We start from the raw sequence: 24,332 nt of genomic DNA on the forward strand, positions 1-24,332 counted from the left end.
GCCGTGCTAACCTTCCTCCTTTGACTCCTGCAAGGCGTCGCCGTAATCATGCTATAATGCGATGGTGAAAATTCATGCTTGGCACACAAAATACTCGAGATGTCTTGAAGTCTTCAGGGGTTCGGCTTCTCATCCTTCTCAAGGAGCGAGATGAGATGCAGAACATATGCTTTGAAGATGACGTCTGCAATGGTCAAGGCTCCCTAATTTCTTGGATGATCAACTGGAGCCTAGAAATGCGTAGTAGAATAGATCTTGCTCATGTAACTTATGATGAAGATCAATGAATGAAATTGCAATATCTTTATGTTTTTCATCTGTTTCTCTGTTCTTGAGCCAGAAAAGTTATTAGTGTATAGCAGATATTCCCCCTAAACAAGTGCCTAACTAATTAATATCAATTAAACCAAGAACATTACGAAAATAAGAAAACTTAGCGTCAGGTAAAGGCTTTGTGAAGATATCAGCAACTTGCAGATCAGTTGAGACATGTTCCAGACGAACATCTTTCTTTTTCACATGGTCTCGGATGAAGTGATGACGAAAGTCAATGTGCTTTGTTCTAGAATGCAAGACAGGATTATAGGTAATAGCAATTGCGCTTGTATTGTCACAGAAATAGGTGATTCAGATGAATCAGCACCATAATCTCTGAGTTGATGTTGAATCCATAGCAATGGCGCACAACAACTTTCTGCAGCTAAGTATTTTGATTCAGCTGTAGATGTAGCAATAGAAGTTTGTTTCTTACTAAACCAAGAAATAAGCCTGTCTCCAAGAAATTTACAAGTCCCACTTGTGCTTTTATGATCAATTCTGCAACCTCCATAATCTGCATCTGAATAACCAATAAGATTAAAACTTGAATCCTTTGGATACCATAATCCGACGTTCTGAGTTCCTTTAAGATATTTAAGAATCCTTTTGGCAGCATTGTAGTGAGATTGCTTAGGATCAGATTGAAATCTTGCACACAGACCGACTGAAAACATAATGTCCTGTCTGCTTGCTGTCAGATAAAGTAAGAAACCTATAATTCCTCTAAATAGGGTTTGATCTACTGATAGTCCAGCTTCATCTTTGTCCAATTTGATTGAGGCGCTCATTGGCGTATTAGCAGCAGAGCAATTTTCCATTCCAAATTTCTTTAGGAGTTCCTTTGTATATTTAACCTGATTGATAAATATTCCTTTGTCCATCTGCCTGACTTGTAATCCAAGGAATAATGTTAATTCTCCTATCATACTCATCTCGAATTTGTTCTGCATCATCTTAGAAAATTTCTTACATAATTTGGGGTTAGTTGACCCAAATATGATGTCATCAACATAGATTTGCACTAATAAAGTATGATCGCCTTTGACAAATTTGAAAAGAGTTTTATCTACAGAGCCAATAGTAAAACCATGATCATTAAGAAAAAGTGAGAGAGTATCATACCAAGCTCGTGGGGCTTGTTTCAACCCGTAAAGAGCTTTATCCAGTTTGAATACATGATCTGGATAAGTTTTGCTTTCAAAACCTGGGGGTTGTTCAACAAATACTTCTTCTTGAAGAAGACCATTGAGAAACGCACTTTTGACATCCATCTGGAATACCTTAAAGTCCTTGAAAGCAGCATAAGCAAGAAATATTCTAATAGCTTCAAGTCTAGCTACAGGAGCAAAGGTTTCATCAAAATCAATACCTTCTTCTTGTTTGTAACCCTATGCAACTAAGAGAGCCTTATTTCTTATTACCGTACCACTTTCATTGAGTTTATTTTTAAATAACCATCTAGTTCCTATTATAAATTTATCTGAGGACCTAGGAACTAAGTGCCAGACATAGTTTCTTTCAAATTGGTTCAATTCATCTTGCATAGCTTCTATCCAATAACTGTCAAGAAGAGCTTCTTCTATATTCTTAGGTTCTATGTGAGAGATAAAAGCAGCATGCATAAATTCATTAATCATCTGACCTCTGGTTCTCAACGGTGCAGATGGATTACCTATTACCAAACTTGGTGGGTGAGTTTTGGACCATCTGTAATGATGATCTGTGTTTCCTTGTTGGGTTTGATCATTGTGAGGTTCAACATGATCTGTGTCAATAGGTATCTCATTATCAACTGGTGGTTCCTCTGGTCTCTGTTCTTCAACCTGATCTGGTTCACATAGAATTTCTCTGTTCTTTATGATCTGGATCTCTTCCTCATCATCTGTGTCAAACTTTTAATCTTCTATTCTGTTACTAAGATCATTTAAGTTTGGAGATTCATTAGTAATCGATGTTTCATCAAACACAATGTGAATTGATTCTTCAACTGTTAGAGATTTAGTATTAAACGCTCTATATGCTTTACTAGCAGATGAGTAACCAAGAAATATGTCAGCATCTGATCTGACATTGAGTGCAGTCAAATGAGTCTTACCATTGTTATGTATGAAACATTTACAGCCAAAGACTTTGAAATAAGATATCACTGGAACTTTACCATACCAGATCTCATAGGGTGTTTTTCCGACTTTCTTATTAATCATTGATCTGTTCTGAGTATAACAAGCTGTGTTTACGACTTCTGCCCAAAACTTTTGTGAAATACCTGAATCAGCAATCATTGTTCTAGCAGCTTCCTTTAGAGTTCTATTTCTCCTTTCTGCAACACCATTTTGTTGTGGCGTTCTAGATACTGAATACTCATGCTTGATTCCATGATTTTCAAGATAAGTAGACAGAGTTGATTTGTAAACTCGGTTCCTTTGTCACTTCTAATTTTATCAATCGATTGAGATTTTTCATTTTGAAGTCTTAAAAGAAGTTTAATCAATTGGGTGGCAGTTTGATCTTTGGATTTTAAAAATATCACCCAAGTGAATCTCGAGAAATCATCAACAATAACTAGGGTGTACTTCATTCCCTCTAAGCTTGTTACTGGTATAGGACCAAAAAGATCCATGTGCAATAGTTCTAAGCTTTTGGAAGAAGATTTACATCCTTTGTTTTTAAAAGTTGATCTGATCTGCTTATCCAGTTGGCAGGCAGAACACACTTTATCTTTTGAAAACTCGATTTTAGGCAGACCTGTAACCAATTCATGTTTACTCAAATTGGCTAAAGCTTTGAAGTTCAAGTGATTCTGTAACGTCCCAAAATTTATTAACGAATTAATTGGCAATTAAAATAATTATTGAGTTGAAAAAAATAATTATTACTTCCAAATTAGTTATAGAGTGTATTTACAAAATACACGTGCCAATTAGTCAATGAGTTTGACTATTTCTGAATATCTGATAATATTGGCATTTTGAGATAATGGAATTAAAAATAATTATTGATGTCAGATAATTTAAATTGGAGAAAATAATCAGTTTAGGTGACTGGTCAAAGCCTTTGATTGACTCAATTTATTTATTAGGAATTAACTGGTCTAGTTGCCAGGTCAAAGTTCGCTATTTCTGATAATTGTAAAAATGTGTTAAATTACATATTGCAGTAAAATAATACAAGAGCATTAAAATGGATCAAACTGGGTCATTTTAGGACCAAATTTTATAATATTAAGTGGTACACTCTCTCTCTGTAAGAGTGGGTGCCCAGTGAGCCAACTGTGTGGCTATGGGCTTTGTTGACTCTTTGTATAAACAATCTTTTGTTTAATATTATTTACACTTTTATGGCAATGACTTTATATTACTTCATATTGTTATATTGTGATATACTATTGTTGTTTTGATAAAGACCTTGAATATACTATAGTGTATGTAAGATGTGGTAGAACATGGAGATGTCTATCATGAAATACATCTTATAGTCACTGTATATTCTAAAACCGTTCCTAGTCGATTGAGCCGTCCGATAATAAGGATAAGGATCGCTCGAGTTTGAGACTAGCATTTGCGATGCGGAGTACCACGTTTCATTGGTAGGGAACATGGAGATGTTCGAAGCATGCAAATGGATATTCATAGGATGAATAGTCGAACTACCCTATCCGGACTTTCCAAGTGGTTATCACTTATCGAGTGGATAAAGTCCGCGGTTTTGGTTGTACACCATTAGTCCTTACGACTTGAAACATCATGGAGACTCTATATGCTAGTACTGTGCTTTGACTCGTTTACCGACTCTGAGGGGGTCATCAGGTGTCGAGATTGGGTACAGTTACGACACATATAGGAGTCAATGCATTGTTGTCAAGGATTCACCACATACTTGCGAGTGTGGATATCCTATGCGATCTGAGGAGATATTAGTGTGACAAATCTCTGGCCAGAGTACTTGATGTGATTTAAGAAATGGTTTCTTAGTAGCACATGCGATGTCACTAATTTGATCTTCAAGATGCATTGCATAGTTATCGAATCTTGAGCGACTCTCGATATACCAATGGTTGTTGATTCGATCGGGATATATGGATGAAGGGACCGTACTGTACGCTAACCAAAATCTACTGGTTCTTGTAGGCACTATCAGTGATACCTAGGGAATCATGGGGCGATGTTGCTAGGCGCTTTACCATGATTCGTTGGGCAAGTCGGAAAGTGTTGTTCCGAGTCACAAGGAGTTGTGAGCCCACGGCTAGCTGTATCCCTGAACCATTGAGGGTCACACAGTGTAATGGAGTTTTAATCCCCGTTGAGATAGTTAAATTTAAAGAGTTAAATTTAATGAACTAAGGAGTTGGACTTCTTAAATAAGAGTAAGGGAGTAGGATTTCCTAAAATGACATAGGGATGGACATTTTTGGAAACCACTGAATTCGGATTCAGGAAAATTTATTTTGACTTTAAAACGTGCAGAAATGGTTTCTGTGCACATTGGTGAAATCGTTTCATCAATCGGAGTCACGATGAATTTTATATTAATTTCTGAACGAGCGGGCTTTGCTTGTCGGGCCCCAGCTTATGACTAATGGGCCCTAAGGTGTTAGTGGCCTGCATTATAAATAAGTTATTTCAGTACAGAAATTACACACAACAGGTCATAATTTTTGAGAGCAAAAATTCGAAAACCCTATTCTCTCTCAAAGAATTTCGGCCGCCCCCTTGCTCTGCCCGAGAAAATTCCGGTCTGTGATTTTTGAATTGCAGTAAGGAATAACGAATCAAATTCGTGTATTCTCTTCGCAGAAAACTTCTGATAGATTTTCTAGTGCAATCTATCAGAGGGATTAAACCTCTGTTCGTGGACCTGATTGAAGGCGTTCATCGGTTCCAGGGAGAGACAACAAGAGCAGAATTGTTCTGTTGGTGTCCATTAATCTCGTTGCGAGATTTGAGGTAAAATTTATTTAATTGTTATTTAAATTTTACACACACGTAATTCAATCGATGAACGGTTGATACCCATACCATGGAAACGTTCCATGAAAAATTTTTAAACTTCCGCTGCACCGGGTATCAATCGTAATTGGTCTGGGAACTCGCCAGTTTTCCAACAGTGGTATCAGAGCCAGGTTGCTCAGATCAATCGATTGAATAATCAATTGTACAAAATTTTTGAGTCTCGGTTTATGAAACAAAATAAATATTTTTAATAAAAAAAAAAAAAAATTTTTCGGGGCAAAACCCGGGCAGCGATTGGATCGCTGCCCGGTGGGGCAGCAATTGTTGCTGCCCCGGGCGGCGCACGGCGCCGCCCAAAGGGGGCGCACAGCGCCGCCCAAGGCGGCGACCGTCGCCGCCCAGGGCGGCGCACGGCGCCGCCCAGGGCAGCGCTGTGCGCTGCCCAGCGCAGCGCTGGGCGCTGCGCAGGGCAGCGCTCGGCGCCGCCCAGCGCAGCGCTGGGCGCTGCGCAGGGCGGCGCTCGGCGCCGCCCAGGGCAGCGCACGGCGCCGCCCAGGGGCGGCGCCAGGCGCTGCCCTAAGGGGGCAGCCGGGCTGCCCCCGGCCCGCGCCCCGGGTGCGGGCCAACCCGGGAGTGTCCCGGGTGGCCCGCGGGAAAAATTAATTTTTAATTTTTATTAATTTTAATATTTAAAATTTTATTTTTGGTCCGGTCAAAAATTGTTTTTGATTGGTTCACGAGATTTCGGATCGAATTGTTCGAGTCCGTAAATTTTAAAATTGATTTTGGATAAATTTGAATTTTTGGAAAATTTTAATATTTTATCCGTAAATTGAATTTTGAAATCAATTATTTTGGTACAATTGATGATAAGATATGATCTTATGATATATTAGATAAAATATGATTTTATTTGTAAAATTGGATTTTATAGATAAAATATGATTTTATTTGATATGGAGATAAAATATGATTTTATATGTGAAATGTGATTTTATATATAAAATATGATTTTATCTTGTTTAAATTTGAATTGCCACAGCATGTTATCCAATAAATTAATTTTGAATTAAATGTTATTGGATAAGGATGATCGATTGCCATGACCAATTTTGTAGGTGTATGTTAGGAATTTACATTTTGTCTTTATTGTTGTTGGTTTTATTAATGGGCCTGGTTTATGGCCCGATATGAATGTCATATGTAATAAAAGTGGGCTTGGTTTATAGCCCGTTCCCACCCCCTAAAAATGTATCCCCTACTTGTCATTGTTATTTAATTGTAAATACATTAGATTTAGTGGGAGATCAAGATTTGAAGATGGTGGGCCCAGCAGACAATGAAGACTGAAGAAATGTAAATTGGAAGCATATGTAATAGGATTGCATTTGCATACTGCATATTACCTAGGATTGGACTAAGACCCGTGATTGGCAACCACGGGTCAATTAGAAATGGAATCGATCATCCTATATAATATGTGATATTATGATTGTATGCATGTTTAGACATAAATTGCGTGAATCCGGCAATGCATGCAATAAATTAAAAATGATGAGACAAATATTTTTATAAATAAAATCCCTCATTTTAAATATGATTTAAAATTTATATCAAGATAAATAAAGGAAATTTAAATATTGTTTAAATGTTCCTACCTTCCATCAACGGTCAATGTATGTGATGCTACCCGCGGATACGGTCCGGCTCATATTATTGGGGGGGCCCGTTCGTCGGAAAGCTGTACATTGGATCGACAAATGTTGTAAGTTGGGTGGAACTCCCATGGGATCGGCTCATATTATTGGGGGATCCACATGGCGACCGTCCATCACAACTTAATATTGATGGGTCATCTTGACATGTCACTTTAAACGGCGTCATATTATTGGGCCCTTATTGGACATGAGGTAAATACATGGGGGTTGCTTTGGAAGCAATTGGGCTCTACCTTTTGAGAATTATGGTTGGCTGATATTATTCGGGACCATAAGTTTGTCAATTGGACTCCATGTTCTCACTAAGGAAAAAGTTTCCCGTTTTCACTAGAGGGTGGTGAAATCGTTAAAAATGGGAGTGAGATTCATAAAATTAAATTCGCCTATTTTATGTCTTAGTAAATTGTTAAACAATCATTGATATATGTCTGTTTTTCCTTTTCAGTATTTCATACAATGAATTCGCGAAATCCTTTATTCTCGATCCTCGAACAAAACAAGCTGACTGGCGCCAACTATACGGAATGGTTCCGAAAGTTGAAGATTGTCTTAACTTCGGAGAAAATGCTCTACGTGTTAGAGAAAGCACCTCCGAAGGAAGCACCAGCTGACATAAGTCCGGAGGAATTGGCCAAACTTGATGCATGGTGTGACCATGACATCAAGACCAAATGCTATATGCAAGCCTCGATGTCTGATGAACTCCAGAGGCGATTTGAGGACACGGTGAATGCTGCTGACATTCACACGCAACTCAAGGAACTTTTTGGGGCTCAGTCGAGGGCTGAAAGGTTCTCTACTGTTAAGGAGTTGATGACGTGCCGCATGCGTGAAGGGACTTCGGTCCGTGATCATGGGGTACGAGTGATTTGGCTCATACAGAAGTTAGCGACCCTTGATTTGGTGTTGGAGCATGAACTCAATGTGGACTTGCTGCTTCTATCTCTTCCTTCTTCATTTGATGGATTCGTGATAAATTTTAATATGAACAAGATAGAGGCCACCCTTGAAGAGATGGTCAATATGCTCGTTACATATGAATCCACACTTAAGAAGGATAAGCCAGCTTTCTTGGTGGGCTCCTCATCTTCTGCTAAGAAGGGGCCAAGTATGAAGGGCAAGAAACGTTCTGCCCCACCCAAGAAAGTGGAACCCGAGAAGAAGCAAAAGACAAAGGCTTCAAACGATGGAAAATCCAAGGATGTTTGCCATTACTGCAAGAAGCCGGGTCATTGGAAGCGCAACTGCAAGGAGTATCTTGAGCAGTTGGGAACTGCAAAGGGTATGTTCTATATCGAAATAAACATGTCACTTAATACAACTTCTTGGGTATTGGATACCGGATGTGGTTCTCACATTTGCAATGATTTGCAGGTGATGACAAGAAGTCGCAGGCTTAGAATGGGTGAGACCCAGCTGAGGCTCGGGAATGGTTCCAGAGTTGAAGCTACGGCCATTGGAGATGTTTGTTTGATTTTGCAGAATGGTTTTAAATTATTGTTGAGAGATGTTTTATTTGTGCCAGATTTAATTAAAAACATTATTTCTATTTCTATGCTTGATAGAGATGGTTATTCTTGTAATTTTGTGAATGGGATTTGCAGTATTTACAAGAATGAATGTTTAATTGGAAATGGACAACTTGAAAACGATCTATACAATTTAAAACTAAAAGACGTTCCAGTAAATTGTATTGACAAACCGGCGACAACAAACAAAAGGAAAATCGATAGTCAAAACCCGGCAAACCTTTGGCACGCTAGACTAGGTCATATTTCCTCAAGGATGAACAAGCTAGTGGGAGAGGGCATGTTTGATATGTCTGATATTAACTCTCTACCTACTTGTGAATCCTGCCTAAAAGGGAAAATGACTAAATCTCCTTTTAAGGGGAAGCCTGAACGTAGTCAAAATCTGTTGGATTTGATCCATACAGATGTTTGTGGACCATTTAGAGTTGGGACTCAATATGGCCACACCTACTTCATTACCTTTACTGACGATTATTCAAGGTATGGGTATTTATATTTAATGAAATATAAGTCTGAAGCATTTGAAAAGTTCAAAGAATTCAAGGCTGAAGTAGAAAACAAGCTAGGTAAAAGTATTAAAGCACTTCGATCGGATCGAGGTGGAGAATACTTGAGTACCGAGTTTTTGGACTATCTAAAAGAGAATGGGATTCTCTCTCAGTGGACTCCTCCTATGACACCACAGCTTAATGGTGTATCGGAGCGTCGTAATCGAACTTTGTTGGACATGGTTCGATCCATGATGAGCTTCACTGAGCTTCCACCTTCGTTTTGGGGCTATGCGCTTGAAACGGCGGTATTGTTGTTGAATAACGTCCACACTAAAGCAGTGGACAAAACACCATACGAGTTATGGAATGGCAAAGCTCCTAAGTATTCGTACTTGAGGATTTGGGGATGTCCTGCTTACGTGAAGCGGACAGTGGAGATAAGTTGGATAATCGATCCAGCTTGTGTTATTTTGTGGGGTATCCGAAGAATTCAATCGGATATTATTTCTATTATCCTGCTGAAACAAAGGTGTTTGTTTCACGGAATGCCACCTTCTTGGAGAAGGAGTTCTTATTGGATAAGAAAGGCGAGATGATGGAACTCGAAGAAGTTCGAGAAGAACCCGAAATACAAAATAACGATCCCACACCTCAGGAACCATTGCTGGACACGCCTGCACCTAGAAGATCCGAGAGGACTTCTAGACCTCCAGTTCGATATGGTCTTCTTCTTGAAGAGGGTCAAGATGAACCCGACATTGGATGTGATCCAAGAAGCTTCAAGGAAGCAATTTCTGATGCGGATTCGAATTTATGGCTTGAAGCTATGCAATCAGAATTGGATTCGATGCATACTAACCAAGTCTGGACTTTAGTGGATCCTCCCGATGGAATTGTTCCAATAGGGTGTAAATGGATCTACAAAAGAAAGCTTGGGCCTGATGGTAAGGTATTGACCTACAAGGCGCGATTGGTGGCTAAAGGTTATACTCAAAGGCAAGGAGTTGACTATGACGAAACCTTTTCACCAGTTGCAATGTTCAAGTCCATAAGAATCCTTATTGCCATAGCTGCATGGTATGACTATGAGATATGGCAAATGGATGTGAAGACTGCTTTTCTTAATGGAGACATTAAGGAAGAAATCTATATGAAGCAGCCTGAGGGGTACACATCCATGGGAAGCGAGCATAAGGTATGCAAGCTTCAGAGATCAATTTATGGTCTAAAACAAGCATCAAGAAGTTGGAACCAGAAATTTGATGAAACAATTAAAGACTTTGGTTTCATCAAGAACCCGAGGAACCTTGCGTGTACAAGAAAGTAGTTAAGGATGCGGTGACATTCTTAGTACTTTATGTTGATGACATCCTACTCATTGGGAATGATGTAGGGATGTTGCAGTCAACAAAGATATGGTTATCAGGTAGATTTTCGATGAAGGATTTGGGTGAGGCATCCTACATTCTTGGGATACAGATCTATAGGGATAGATCTAAGAGAATGATAGGACTCACTCAATCAACCTACATCGATACCATATTGAAACGGTTTTCAATGGATGGGTCCAAGAGAGGACATCTACCCATGTGTCATGGAGTTTCTCTATCCAAGTCTATGTGTCCAAGACTGATGCAGAGATAGAGAATATGACACATGTACCATATGCGTCAGCTATAGGTAGTATCATGTATGGGATGATATCTACCAGACGGATGTAGCATTTGCTCTGAGTGTCACGAGCAGATATCAGTCTAATCCTGGTCAGATGCATTGGAAAGCCGTGAAGGACATTCTTAAGTACTTGCGAAGGACTAAGAATATGTTCATGGTTTATGGAGGACGAGAACTCAAACTGGAAGGCTATACCGACTCTAGCTTCCAAAGTGATGTGGATGACTCGAAGTCAACCTCTGGATTTGTGTTCATGCTCAATGGCGGTGCTGTCTCTTGGAAGAGTTCCAAGCAGGACACCACAGCGGATTCCACCACTGAGGCTGAATACATTGCAGCATCAGCTGCTGCTAAAGAGGCCGTTTGGATGAGGAATTTCGTCCAAGAGTTGGGCGTCATTCCTGAATTTGTTGGTCCAGTCCCGGTGTACTGCGACAACACGGGTGCCGTTGCTCAAGCAAAGGAACCAAGGTCTCATCAAAGATCCAAACACGTACTGAGGAAATACCACATAATCCGGGAGATTGTGGAAAGAGGAGACATCAGTGTCGAACGAGTGGCCTCTGCAGACAATATCGCTGATCCACTTACTAAGCCTTTGCCAGGACCATTGTTTGACAAACATCGCGAAGCAATGGGTCTACGTAGTATGACTAGTTGGCTATAGGGCAAGTGGGAGATTGTAAGAGTGGGTGCCCAGTGAGCCAACTGTGTGGCTATGGGCTTTGTTGACTCTTTGTATAAACAATCTTTTGTTTAATATTATTTACACTTTTATGGCAATGACTTTATATTACTTCATATTGTTATATTGTGATACTATTGTTGTTTGATAAAGACCTTGAATATACTATAGTGTATGTAAGATGTGGTAGAACATGGAGATGTCTATCATGAAATACATCTTATAGTCACTGTATATTCTAAAACCGTTCCTAGTCGATTGAGCCGTCCGATAATAAGGATAAGGATCGCTCGAGTTTGAGACTAGCATTTGCGATGCGGAGTACCACGTTTCATTGGTAGGGAACATGGAGATGTTCGAAGCATGCAAATGGATATTCATAGGATGAATAGTCGAACTACCCTATCCGGACTTTCCAAGTGGTTATCACTTATCGAGTGGATAAAGTCCGCGGTTTTGGTTGTACACCATTAGTCCTTACGACTTGAAACATCATGGAGACTCTATATGCTAGTACTGTGCTTTGACTCGTTTACCGACTCTGAGGGGGTCATCAGGTGTCGAGATTGGGTACAGTTACGACACATATAGGAGTCAATGCATTGTTGTCAAGGATTCACCACATACTTGCGAGTGTGGATATCCTATGCGATCTGAGGAGATATTAGTGTGACAAATCTCTGGCCAGAGTACTTGATGTGATTTAAGAAATGGTTTCTTAGTAGCACATGCGATGTCACTAATTTGATCTTCAAGATGCATTGCATAGTTATCGAATCTTGAGCGACTCTCGATATACCAATGGTTGTTGATTCGATCGGGATATATGGATGAAGGGACCGTAATGTACGCTAACCAAAATCTACTGGTTCTTGTAGGCACTATCAGTGATACCTAGGGAATCATGGGGCGATGTTGCTAGGCGCTTTACCATGATTCGTTGGGCAAGTCGGAAAGTGTTGTTCCGAGTCACAAGGAGTTGTGAGCCCACGGCTAGCTGTATCCCTGAACCATTGAGGGTCACACAGTGTAATGGAGTTTTAATCCCCGTTGAGATAGTTAAATTTAAAGAGTTAAATTTAATGAACTAAGGAGTTGGACTTCTTAAATAAGAGTAAGGGAGTAGGATTTCCTAAAATGACATAGGGATGGACATTTTTGGAAACCACTGAATTCGGATTCAGGAAAATTTATTTTGACTTTAAAACGTGCAGAAATGGTTTCTGTGCACATTGGTGAAATCGTTTCATCAATCGGAGTCACGATGAATTTTATATTAATTTCTGAACGAGCGGGCTTTGCTTGTCGGGCCCCAGCTTATGACTAATGGGCCCTAAGGTGTTAGTGGCCTGCATTATAAATAAGTTATTTCAGTACAGAAATTACACACAACAGGTCATAATTTTTGAGAGCAAAAATTCGAAAACCCTATTCTCTCTCAAAGAATTTCGGCCGCCCCCTTGCTCTGCCCGAGAAAATTCCGGTCTGTGATTTTTGAATTGCAGTAAGGAATTACGAATCAAATTCGTGTATTCTCTTCGCAGAAAACTTCTGATAGATTTTCTAGTGCAATCTATCAGAGGGATTAAACCTCTGTTCGTGGACCTGATTGAAGGCGTTCATCGGTTCCAGGGAGAGACAACAAGAGCAGAATTGTTCTGTTGGTGTCCATTAATCTCGTTGCGAGATTTGAGGTAAAATTTATTTAATTGTTATTTAAATTTTACACACACGTAATTCAATCGATGAACGGTTGATACCCATACCATGGAAACGTTCCATGAAAAATTTTTAAACTTCCGCTGCACCGGGTATCAATCGTAATTGGTCTGGGAACTCGCCAGTTTTCCAACACTCTCACGTACTAAACACCTAAAACACACACTAAAACACTAGCCCCCAAATTGCCTCTTCCGTCGCCGGCTGCCAGCCGCCGCCCATCGCCGTCGATTGACCCTCCCATCTTGTAGCTCCCGTCGAGTCGGTCACAACCATACTAAGAATTGTGATTTTTGGTGTCCGATTTGCCGAGCACGAAGTCGAGAAGGAGTGGCCACTATTCATCGTCTTCCTCGCGCGTATTGATCGAATTTTAGCTCTTTTTTGTTAGTTTTTGAGTTGCTAAATGGTAGTAGGATGTGTGAAGATCATTTACCAAGCTTTTTTCAGCATTTTTCGTGAGAAAAGCGGACGGATCTGAGCTCGGAAGCTCACGCCCCCGGCGGCTGTTTTTCGCTGATTTCGGCGAACACAGTGGTCCATTCCAGTCGTGGCCTAGTGCATTAGAATCGTCTCGTCGAGCTCTACAACCCTGCCAAATTTCAGAATTTTTGGAGCTGTTCTGCGATTTTCCGACAACCGCCGCCGCGCCGCCTCTGTCTTCTCTGGCGAGCCACCGACCTCAGACGTGTTATCAATTTTTGACCGGTTCGACGTGATAGATCCGAATATCCAAGTTTTGAGTCATGATTTAAAATCGTTAAGCGGTGAGAGCGCAATAAAGTTCGGTAATTTTTGGTCAAAGTTTGACCAGAGTTGACCAAGGTTGACTTTTGACCATTGTGTGATTTTTCGCAGATTGGAAGCTAGTTGAGAATAATTAGAGGCAGAAATCTGCAGTTTAAGAATTTGAGCTTCCAGAATTGGATAATTATGAGATTTCCGAGTCCCGATACGCGTAACCGCAACCGTATTAGTTTTTCGTGCGTTTTAAACGCAAAGGCATGTTATATCTTTCCTTTCTCACACCATTTAGATCAGTATATTCACTGTTTTGATGATTAAATTGTGTTGTTGCATTTGTATGTGAATATGGTAGCTCAAATTTTAACTCATGCATCATTCGTGTTTTTATGTATTGTGAATGATTTTTCTGTCATGGCTAGTTCTTAGCTGTTGTTCACTGGTTTGATGGTTGGATTAGGTTCCTTTGAGTGTTGATTTAAGATGTCTTGAAATAGTGTCGGCTAGGTGAACAGTTGGATGATTGTAAGGATGGTCTATCTAGCGGGCAGCTCAGGCAGGGCTCGGGCGAGTGGGTTGTTCGGGTCGGGTAAAGTGTATTAGGGTCATATGTTATGGTTTGGTTCCAGATTATTTTATTTTGGGCCGAATAATTTATTTAAGAGTCTAAGTATTTAGTTTATTCATTGGGTCAATTTTGTATTGGACCTAAGATGTTCATTGGGCTTAATTTAGTTATAGGGTCTAAAATGTTTATTGTGTTCAATTTATTTATTGGGCTTAGTTGGTTATTTGGGATAAAGTGTTATTTTGGCTTGAATAAATTGATTTAGTTATTGAGCCAAGCTTATTGGGCTTAAGATATTTATTGGAGGTTTAATTTAATAATAGAGCTAAATATGTTAACGAGCCTAAGTTGTTTAATTATTTGATTGGGCTAAGTTCAAAGTTGGACTATGTACTATTGTTCCAATCTAAGTCTGATTGGGTCATTTTAAGTGTGATTGAGCTAGTATAAGTATTTTTGGGCCAGTATAAATGTTAATGAGCCAGTCTAAGTTTATGGGCTTTAGTTAAGGGGCAGCAACTCGAACTAGCCAGTGACAAACAAAATAGTCCGTAAATATATATTTAATAGAAGTATATGTATATTTGATATTAGTATAATTTTTATTATGAAAAATGAATTAAATATATATTTACGGGAAAAATTTTAAGAAAATGATATTTCTAAGTTCATGATTCATGTATATATTTTATGATGAGATAACGGGCATGTAAAGAAAATATTTTTGGGAAGTTGAAGTGATTTGTGACAAACACGAGACTGGAGGTCGTGATACCGGGCCCGATGACCTTTCCACTTACGATGATGAGCCTATGGATCCCCAAAGGTTGGGTAAAGTGGCATAGGGCGTTAGGGGTACACCCCACAGGCCGCCACCACGTACGATGGATTTAGATTGATCAATCGAATTAGGTTACACTTCACTGATATGTCCCACAGAAAATTATTTTTATGTTTATGACATGCCAATGCTTATGTTACGTGTTATGTTATGATTTAGATTACGACGCAATTTATGCATACGATTTTACGATCATGCATGCATTAGAATCCTCAGGTTATTTTTATATATGTTATGTGCTTGCATGTGGTTTTATTTAGTAGTACTCGTTATTAAAGGTAGAACATGCTGGGCCTTTAGGCTCACTAGATCTAAATGGTGTGCAGGTGAGTTTTATGTTATTCAGGAGGTTGTGGTCCCGACTGGTGGTGAAGACCTCTATGCATCCGTGGTGAGCTAGCACACCCGTGACCTTCGCCAGCTCATGTTTCAGTTGATTTAGTTTATGATGAGATATTTTTTGTATTGAGCTATTTTCCGCACATGTTTACTATTTTTCATTAGTTTGCATACTTTTGAGATTATAGTCGTTTGCATGGATTTTAACCTGTTCGAGTTTTTAAACTTTTAAGATGCAATCGATTTTTATTATGCATTAAATTTTATGAAAATCTATTTTAAGTATAGATGCATATATGTAATATAAAAAAAAATTCCTTCGAGTTTGGTTCGTTTCATTTGGTATCAGAGCAAGGTCCTTGGAGGGTTGGCTAGCCTGCTACATGGAGGTCAAATGTCGCACTACTAGTCTGTGAGTTTTAAATGCTTTTAATTATGTTTTACGAATGGGACCCATGAGTTAGTTTTCACTGAAATTCATGTTATAAGGCTTTTAAATTAAAATACATATCTATGCACTACGGTTGCGTGAGGATTATTGGGAATTACAGTATGTCTCTGAGTCGCGTAGTTTGCGATGCGGGTAATCAGGATCCACCTTCGCCTCTACCTTCACCTGCAGCTCTACCACTCGCAGATTTTGAGAGGTCCAGCATGGGCATGCTAGCTAGTATCACGAGTTTACTTGAGCATCAGGCTGGATAGCTTAGGAAGGCGCACGATGAGGACATCAGTGAGAGGTTTTGCAAGCAAGGATCGAAGGATTTTGCGTGGACCCGTGATCCACTTGTGGCTGAGGAGTAGATTCTAGCGTTGTAGACGATCTTTGCCTTCATGGGGACCCAGGATGCTGATTGGGTCAGATGCGCAATCTACATGTTAAATGATGATGCAACTCTCTGGTGGGAAGGCGCAGTGACTGGTCTTGATCAGGCCAGGATGATTTGAAGGGATTTCAAGACGGCTTTATTTGAAAAGTACTTCACAGAGGATGTGCGAGGCCATCTGATTCGTGACTTCATGAGCCTTCGACAGGAAGACAGGATTGTGGCCAAGTATCTGAGGAAATTCGAGCGGGAGTGTCACTTCGTGCCCATGATTGCTACAATGGAGAGATGCTGCAGCATTTTACTGGAAACTTGAGGTCCGATATCAAGCATATGTTTCCATGGCAGACGTGACGAATCACAAGGTAGCGGTTAGTCGAGCATGCCAGTCCGAGAAGGGAGGAAGGAGATGCAGGCTGACTCCCAGAAGAAAAGACAGTTCCAGCAGTCATCTAGAGGACATTCCTTGCAGCAGCCAACATAGAAGTCTTATTTTGGGTCGTCTAAGGGATCAGATTCTCCTAGACTGCATCAGCAGCAGCAGCAGAGGCACAGGGCTATCAGCATTAGGGGACAGTTGCTCCTAGCACTGGAGGGGTACCTTTCTACAGACAGTGTCAAAGGCCTCATTATAGAAAGTGTTTGGTTGGCTCAATCAGGTGTTACCATTGCGAGGATCCAGAAAGATTTCGAGGAACTGTCACAGGGTGAGGCAGACCACAGAGCGCTTGTTTGTGGTGCATGCTGAGGATGAAAATCCTGATACTTCTCTTATCGTGGATAGTCCTTATTTGTGTTCTTAAATTCAGTTATTGAGATTCTTAGTTAAGATTTGCATTTGAAATTGCTTGACTATTGTAATTGTGTTTTAGAAATGGATGTGTAGGATGAGAATTGGGAATTGGTTAAATTAGCATGCTCAGGATTGAACTTAGGATGCTAATTGCTTGCTCTATAGGAACGGCCTATATCTGTTAGGAAATCTTTTGCATACAGGTAAGATTAGCCTTAGAGTTATTGTTACGTTGTGTTGCTAGATTATAGAGCTACACATTCTTTTAACTCTCAGTAGTTTTTGAGGATTTTAGTAATTGTTTGCTATAGGTTAGATTCGAATGTTGGGTCGGAGAGAATGTTTTGAGAATTATCTTAGAGATTTGATTGATTGCTATTGAGAAATTTAGATTTCATTTTTCTCAGGAATCGTTGAGCCAAATGATTCGGGTGAAGGGTACTATTGAGAGATGAATTAGTTTGTTGAAGATATGAAATTTGGGAATTTGGTGATAGTCCTAATTGAGTAATTAAGTATTGATTGAAGTTTAGTTGATTTTGTGAGGGATTGGGAAGGTGCTTTTGGGATAGAGGAAAATCAGTTACGTAAGTCATTTTATCGATTCTTTCCGAAAATATTGGAATCCTTCTTGTAGTTCATGCATTCCTTGATTCACATGACATTGTTCATTGAAGATTCAGTCAATTTGGCTTCGAATGATATTTCGGTTATGAATTTCAGAAATTCATATTTCTTGAGAACTTGAATTCTAAATCTAGACATGGATATTGATTTGGGTGAGTATTATTCTATTCCATTGGGATCTCAATTTTATTTTGTTGACATCGGATTACACCTTGGGATTTTATTTCATTTTCGTTGAGTGCGTGCGGATTTCCTCGTGTGTAAGCCACGCTGAAAACCTTGATTTTGATTTGTATTGATGATGGACATGATGTCATACCTATTGACAGGTGATCATCTGATTTGATACTGATTGATTGGCTCGTATCCCTTGTTCATGGAGCCTTGAATTGATTCGCTCACCCCTTGTATTAGACTGCAAACGAGTTGTTTCCTTTTTGCAGATTTGTTTTCCAGTTTATTGTATTTTGATATTGTTCTGAACCATGTCTCTTCGATTTCGATTTGATTATGACCCAGCAAGTTATTTATTGAGTTGAGTTATACTGAACGTCATCTTGACATTGTTTTGGCTCGTAACTGATAGTGATTGTGAGCACCATTGGAATTTAGTGTTTGGCGGGCACCAGATAGAATCGTGGAATAGTTTATATCGAGGTTTTGTTGAGATTCTATTGTGATTGAATTTCAGGGCTCTTAGGAGTCGAGACTACCGTTAGTGGAGTTTACATATAGCATCGCTTGTCAGGCGTCCATAGGTATGTCTCCATACGAGACTTTATCGAAACAAGGTGTAGATCTTCCGTGCATTGGAACGTTGTTGGCGAGAGAATTCTCTTAGGTTCTGAGTTAGTTCAGCAGACTACAGATATCGTGGTTCGAATTTGGGACAAGATGAGGGCCACACAGAGTCGTCAGAAGAGTTATGCTGACCGACGACTATGAGACCTCGAGTTTGCTGTTGGAGACCATGTGTTTGTGAGGATTGCGCCCATAAAGGGCGTGATGCGTTATGGATAGGAGCCTCTGCAGTTGGCGTCAGACTTGTCGTCTGAGGAACGACTAGAGCAGATCTTAGCACGGGAGGAGCAGATACTTAGAACGCGAGTTTTTCCCATGGTCAAGGTCCGGTGTTAGAATCAGTCAGAGGAGGAGGCTCTCTCGGAAGCCAAGGTCGTTATGCGGACGTATTGTCCAAAGCTTATCGATACTTACTCCAATTTCGAGGACGAAATTCCATTTAAGGAGGGGAGAGTTGTAACGTCCCAAAATTTATTAACGAATTAATTGGCAATTAAAATAATTATTGAGTTGAAAAAAATAATTATTACTGCCAAATGAGTTATAGAGTGTATTTACAAAATACACGTGCCAATTAGTCAATGAGCTTGACTATTTTTGAATATCTGATAATATTGGCATTTTGAGATAATTATTGATATAATGGAATTAAAAATAATTATTGATGCCAGATAATTGAAATTGGAGAAAATAATCAGTTTGGGTGACTGGTCAAAGCCTTAGATTGACTCAATTTATTAATTGGAAATTAACTAGTCTAGTTGCCATGTCAAAGTTCGCTATTTCTGATAATTGTAAAAATGTGTTAAATTACATATTGGAGTAAAATAACACAAGAGCATTAAAATGGATTAGACCAGGTCATTTTAGGACCAAATTTTATAATATTAAGTGGTACACTCTCTCTCACAAACTAAACACCTAAAACACACGCTAAAACCCTAACCCCCAAATCGCCTCTTTCGTCGCGGGCCGCCGCCCATTGCCGTCAATTGACCCTCCCATCTTGTAGCTCTCGTCGAGGCGGTCACAACCATACATAGAATTGTGATTTTTGGTGTCCGATTTGCCGAGCACGAAGTCGAGAAGGAGTGGCCACTATTCACCGTCTTCCTCGCGCGTATTGATCAAATTTTAGCTCGTTTTTGTTAGTTTTTGAGTTGCTAAAAGGTAGTAGGATGTGTGAAGATCATTTACCAAGCTTTTTTCAGCATTTTTCGTGAGAAAAGCGGACGGATCTGAGCTCGGAATCTCACGCCCCCGCCGGATGTTTTTCACCGATTCCAGCGACCACGGTGGTCCATTCCGGCCATGGCCTAGTGCATTAGAATTGTCTCGTTGAGCTCTACAACCCTGCCAAAATTCAGAATTTTTGGAGCTGTTCTGCGATTTTCCGACGATCGCCGCCGCGCCGCCGCCATCGCCGCCGTCTTCTCTGGCGAGCCACCGACCTCCGACGTGTTATCCATTTTTGACCGGTTCGATGTGATAGATCCGAATATCCAATTTCGAGTCGTGATTCGAAATCGTTAAGCGGTGAGAGCGCAATAAAGTTCGGTAATTTTTGGTCAAAGTTCGACCAGAGTTGACCAAGTTTGACTTTTGACCATTTTGTGATTTTTTGCAGATTGGATGCTAGTTGAGAATAATTAGAGGCAGAAATCAGCAGTTTAGGAATTTGAGCTTCCAGAATTGGATAATTATGAGATTTCCGAGTCCCGATACGCGCAACCGCAACCGTATTAGTTTTTCGTGCGTTTTAAATGCAAAGGCATGTTATATATTTTCTTTCTCACACCATTTAGATCAGTATATTCACTGTTTTCATAATTAAATTGTGTTGTTGCATTTGTATGTGGATATGGTAGCTCAAATTTTAACTCATGCATCATTCGTGTTTTTATGTATTGTGAATGATTTTTCTGTCATGGCTAGTTCTTAGCTGTTGTTCACTGGTTTGATGGTTGGATTAGCTCCCTTTGAGTGTTGGTTTAAGATTTCTTGAAATAGTGTCGGCTAGGTGAACAGTTGGATGATTGTAAGGATGGTCTATCTAGCAGGCAGCTCAGGCAGAGCTCGGGCGAGTGGGTTGTCCGGGTCGGGTAAAGTGTATTAGGGTCATATGTTATGGTTTGGTTCCGGATTATTTTATTTTGGGCTGGATAATTTATTTAAGAGTCAAAGTGTTTAATTTATTCATTGGGTCAATTTTGTTATTGGACCTAAGATGTTCATTGGGCTTAATTTAGTTATTGGGTCTAAAATGTTTATTGTGTTCAATTTATTTATTGGGCTTAGTTGTTTATTTGGGTTAAAGTGTTATTTGGCCTTGAATGAATTGATTTAGTTATTGAGCCAAACTTATTGGGCTTAAGATATTTATTGGAGGTTTAATTTAATAATAGAGCTAAATATGTTAACGAGCCTAAGTTGTTTAATTATTTGGTTGGGCTAAGTTCAAAGTTGGACTAAGTACTATTGTGCCAATCTAAGTCTGATTGGGTCATTTTAAGTGTGATTGAGCTAGTATAAGTATTTTTGGGCCAGTATAAATGTTAATGAGCCAGTCTAAGTTTATGGGCTTTAGTTAAAGGGCAGCAACTCGAACTAGCCAGTGACAAACAAAATAGTTCGTAAATATATATTTAATAGAAGTATATGTATATTTTTATATAAGTATGATTTTTATTATGAAAAATGAATTAAATATATATTTACGGGCAAAATTTTAAGAAAATGATATTTCTAAGTTCATGATTCATGCATGTATTTTATGATAAGATAACGGGCATGTAAAGAAAATATTTTTGGGAAGTTGAAGTGATTTGTGACAAACACGGGACTGGAGGTCGGGATACCGGGCCCGATGACCTTTTCACTAACGATTATGAGCCTATGGATTCCCAAAGGTTGGGTGAAGTGGCATAGGGTGTTAGGGGTACACCCAACAGGCCGCCACCACGTACGATGGATTTAGATTGATCAATCGAATTAGGTTACACTTCACTGATATGACCCACAGAAAATGATTTTATGTTTATGACATGCCAATGCTTATGTTACGTATTATGATACGTATTATGTTATGATTTAGATTACGACGCAGTTTATGCATACGATTTTATGATCATGCATGCATTAGAATCCTCAAGTTATTTTTATATACGTTATGTGCTTGCATGTGGTTTTATTTAGTAGTACTCGTTATTAAAGGTAGAGCATGCTGGACCTTTAGGCTCACTAGATCTAAATGGTGTGCAGGTGAGTTTTACGTTATTCAGGAGGTTGTGGTCCCGACTGGTGGTGAAGACCTCTGTGCATCCGTGGCAAGCTAGCACACCCGTGACCTTCACCAGCTCATGTTTCAGTTGATTTAGTTTATGATGAGATATTTTTTGTATTGAGCTATTTTCCGCACATGTTTACTATTTTTCATTAGTTTGCATACTTTTGAGATTATAGTCGTTTGCATGGATTTTAACCTGTTCGAGTTTTTAAACTTTTAAGATGCAATCGATTTTTATTATGCATTAAATTTTATGAACCAATTTTGGTTCATCTTTGTTGTTACCAAATAGACTGTAGTAAGTGGTTGATATGACCAATTTACCTTATAAGTATTTCCACTTCTTTCACCTATCATAATGATTAGTCCAGATTGATCTTTTACAATGCAAGTGTGCTTTTGGAATTCTACGCAGTAGTCGTAATCACACAATTGACTAATACTAATCAGATTATATTTTAAATTTTCTACAAGTAATACATCTTTAATGCGAATATTTCCGGGGATAAGCTTACCCTTACCCATGGTTGTACCTTTAGAATTATCTCCGAAGAAAATCTTATGTCCCGATCCTGGAATATAGTCAGATAGCATTCTTCTATCTCCCGTCATATGCCTTGAGCATCCACTATCCAAATACCAGACTGCTTGCTTAATGAGTTCATTTCTGTTTACCTGCAAAAGTAAATTAAAATAACTTTGGTCCCCATTCTTACTTGGGTCCACGCTGGATTATTCCCTTTGGAATCCACACTTGTATTATTCTTACAGGCTTGCCGTGATGTCTTCCTTTTGGGATAACTGATTTATCTAATGACCTTTGTGCATTGTGCTGTGTATGCCAAGTGTAGTGATCATATTGATTGTTCCTGTTTGACTTCCAATACTTTCTATAAGAGTTATTAGAATGTGGTTTATGTTGAGTTGATGAAGTCCTTTGTCTTTCAAGACCATATCCAGACCAATTTGATCTAGGTTTAGTCCATCGAGACTTAGATTTGTCTGGCTCAACATATCCCAGCCCTCTGTGTAAGAGTTTACTCTATTGAGGTATTGAATATGTCATAGGAATCTCTGGTTCATATATCGTGCTGGTTCTCACAAACTTCATGGATTTAAAGTTGTTATTTTCCAGACAAGATTGAGTAGTTGAGATAGATGAACTTTCTTCATTCATGTTGTAGCCTAAGCCAGATTTATCTCCAGCTTGCTTCTGCATTCCGGTAAGTTTATCTAAGGATATCGATGCTTTATTCCAAGAGTTTACTAGATCTGTTAATCTCTGATTTTAAGATAGAGTTTCTTGAAGCTGACTTCTCATATCTTTGTTTTCAGTCATTAACAAACTTATCTGAGCTTTTAGACTGTCTGATCCAGTGTACTCATCTGAGTTACTTTGATCTGACTTATCTGTTGAGCTCTTTCTATTTGTTCTGACCTCATCAAACTTATGAGATAGCATGTGATATTCATTAACCATCTCATTTAATGCATTAATAAGATCTTCCTTACTAAATTCATCAGAAGTAAAGTCAAGTATCGCTCCATCATCTGGAATATCAACGTCATTAGCCATAAGACATTTGTTGGCTTCATCTTCACTTTCACTTGATGATGTTTCTGAATCAGATGAAGTGGAGTCTGATTCAGCCCATTTGTTGTTGCTTTCATCTGCTAATAGGGCCTTTTGTTCTTTCTTCCTGCTGAATCTCTTCCTTTCTTCTCTTGAATTCTTCTTGTATGATGTTCTTTTCTCATCTTTCTTAGGTTTGGTACAATCGGCTATGAAGTGTCCTTCTTTTCCACAATTGTAGCAAGCTCGATTTTCTTCAGCTGGTTTCTTTGGTTTGAAGCTTGATCTATTTGTTCTTTGGAAATTATTGTGATTCTTTCTCATGAATCTTCCAAACTTCTTAACAAATAGTGACATTGAATCACTACTGATTTGTTCTGCAGTTTTCATTGCTGGGATTTCATCTGCTGCAGTGAGAGCTTTAGTGACTTGTGATGTTGATGTGTCTTCCTCAGTTCGAACTCCCAGCTCGAACTCATAGGCTTTGAGATCTGCAAATAGATCATGTAGTTCGATCTTGTTGAGGCCTTTGGATTCTCTCATTGCTACTGTCTTTACATCCCATTCTCGTGGTAGAGCTCTCATAACTTTGAGTGCTACTTCACGATTGCTGTAACTTTTTCCAAGTGCATTTAGCTTGATTATGATGCTGCATACGAATTTTCCAGTCATCATAATCTTCTTTTGAGAACATAGGAATTTTACTAAACGATGACATAGCTAAAGATGCCATAGTTTAAGAGACGATTCAGGTGATAAGAAAGAACCGCTCTGATACCTCTTGTTAGGATCGAAAATATGTGTAGAGGGGGGGGGGGGGTGAATACACTATTTTAAAATTTAAAGA

General features: G+C 39.3%; 1 protein-coding gene across 1 annotated transcript; it reads right to left on the bottom strand.

Moving 5' to 3' along the window:
• Positions 1 to 515: 515 nt before the first annotated feature.
• On the bottom strand, positions 516 to 23,131 carry LOC140889538 (uncharacterized). Its single transcript, XM_073297253.1, has 9 exons — positions 23,019 to 23,131; positions 22,682 to 22,937; positions 22,237 to 22,587; positions 19,824 to 19,979; positions 13,523 to 13,678; positions 3,064 to 3,118; positions 1,827 to 2,200; positions 1,389 to 1,607; positions 516 to 1,262 (listed from the first exon to the last, which is right to left on the bottom strand). The coding sequence occupies exons 1-9, from the start codon at positions 23,129 to 23,131 to the stop codon at positions 516 to 518; spliced, it is 2,427 nt and encodes an 808-aa protein (XP_073153354.1).
• Between the last annotated feature and the right edge of the window lie 1,201 nt (positions 23,132 to 24,332).

This window comes from Henckelia pumila, chromosome 3 (assembly GCF_033568475.1).
Source record: "Henckelia pumila isolate YLH828 chromosome 3, ASM3356847v2, whole genome shotgun sequence".
Classification (NCBI taxonomy): Eukaryota; Viridiplantae; Streptophyta; class Magnoliopsida; order Lamiales; family Gesneriaceae; genus Henckelia; species Henckelia pumila.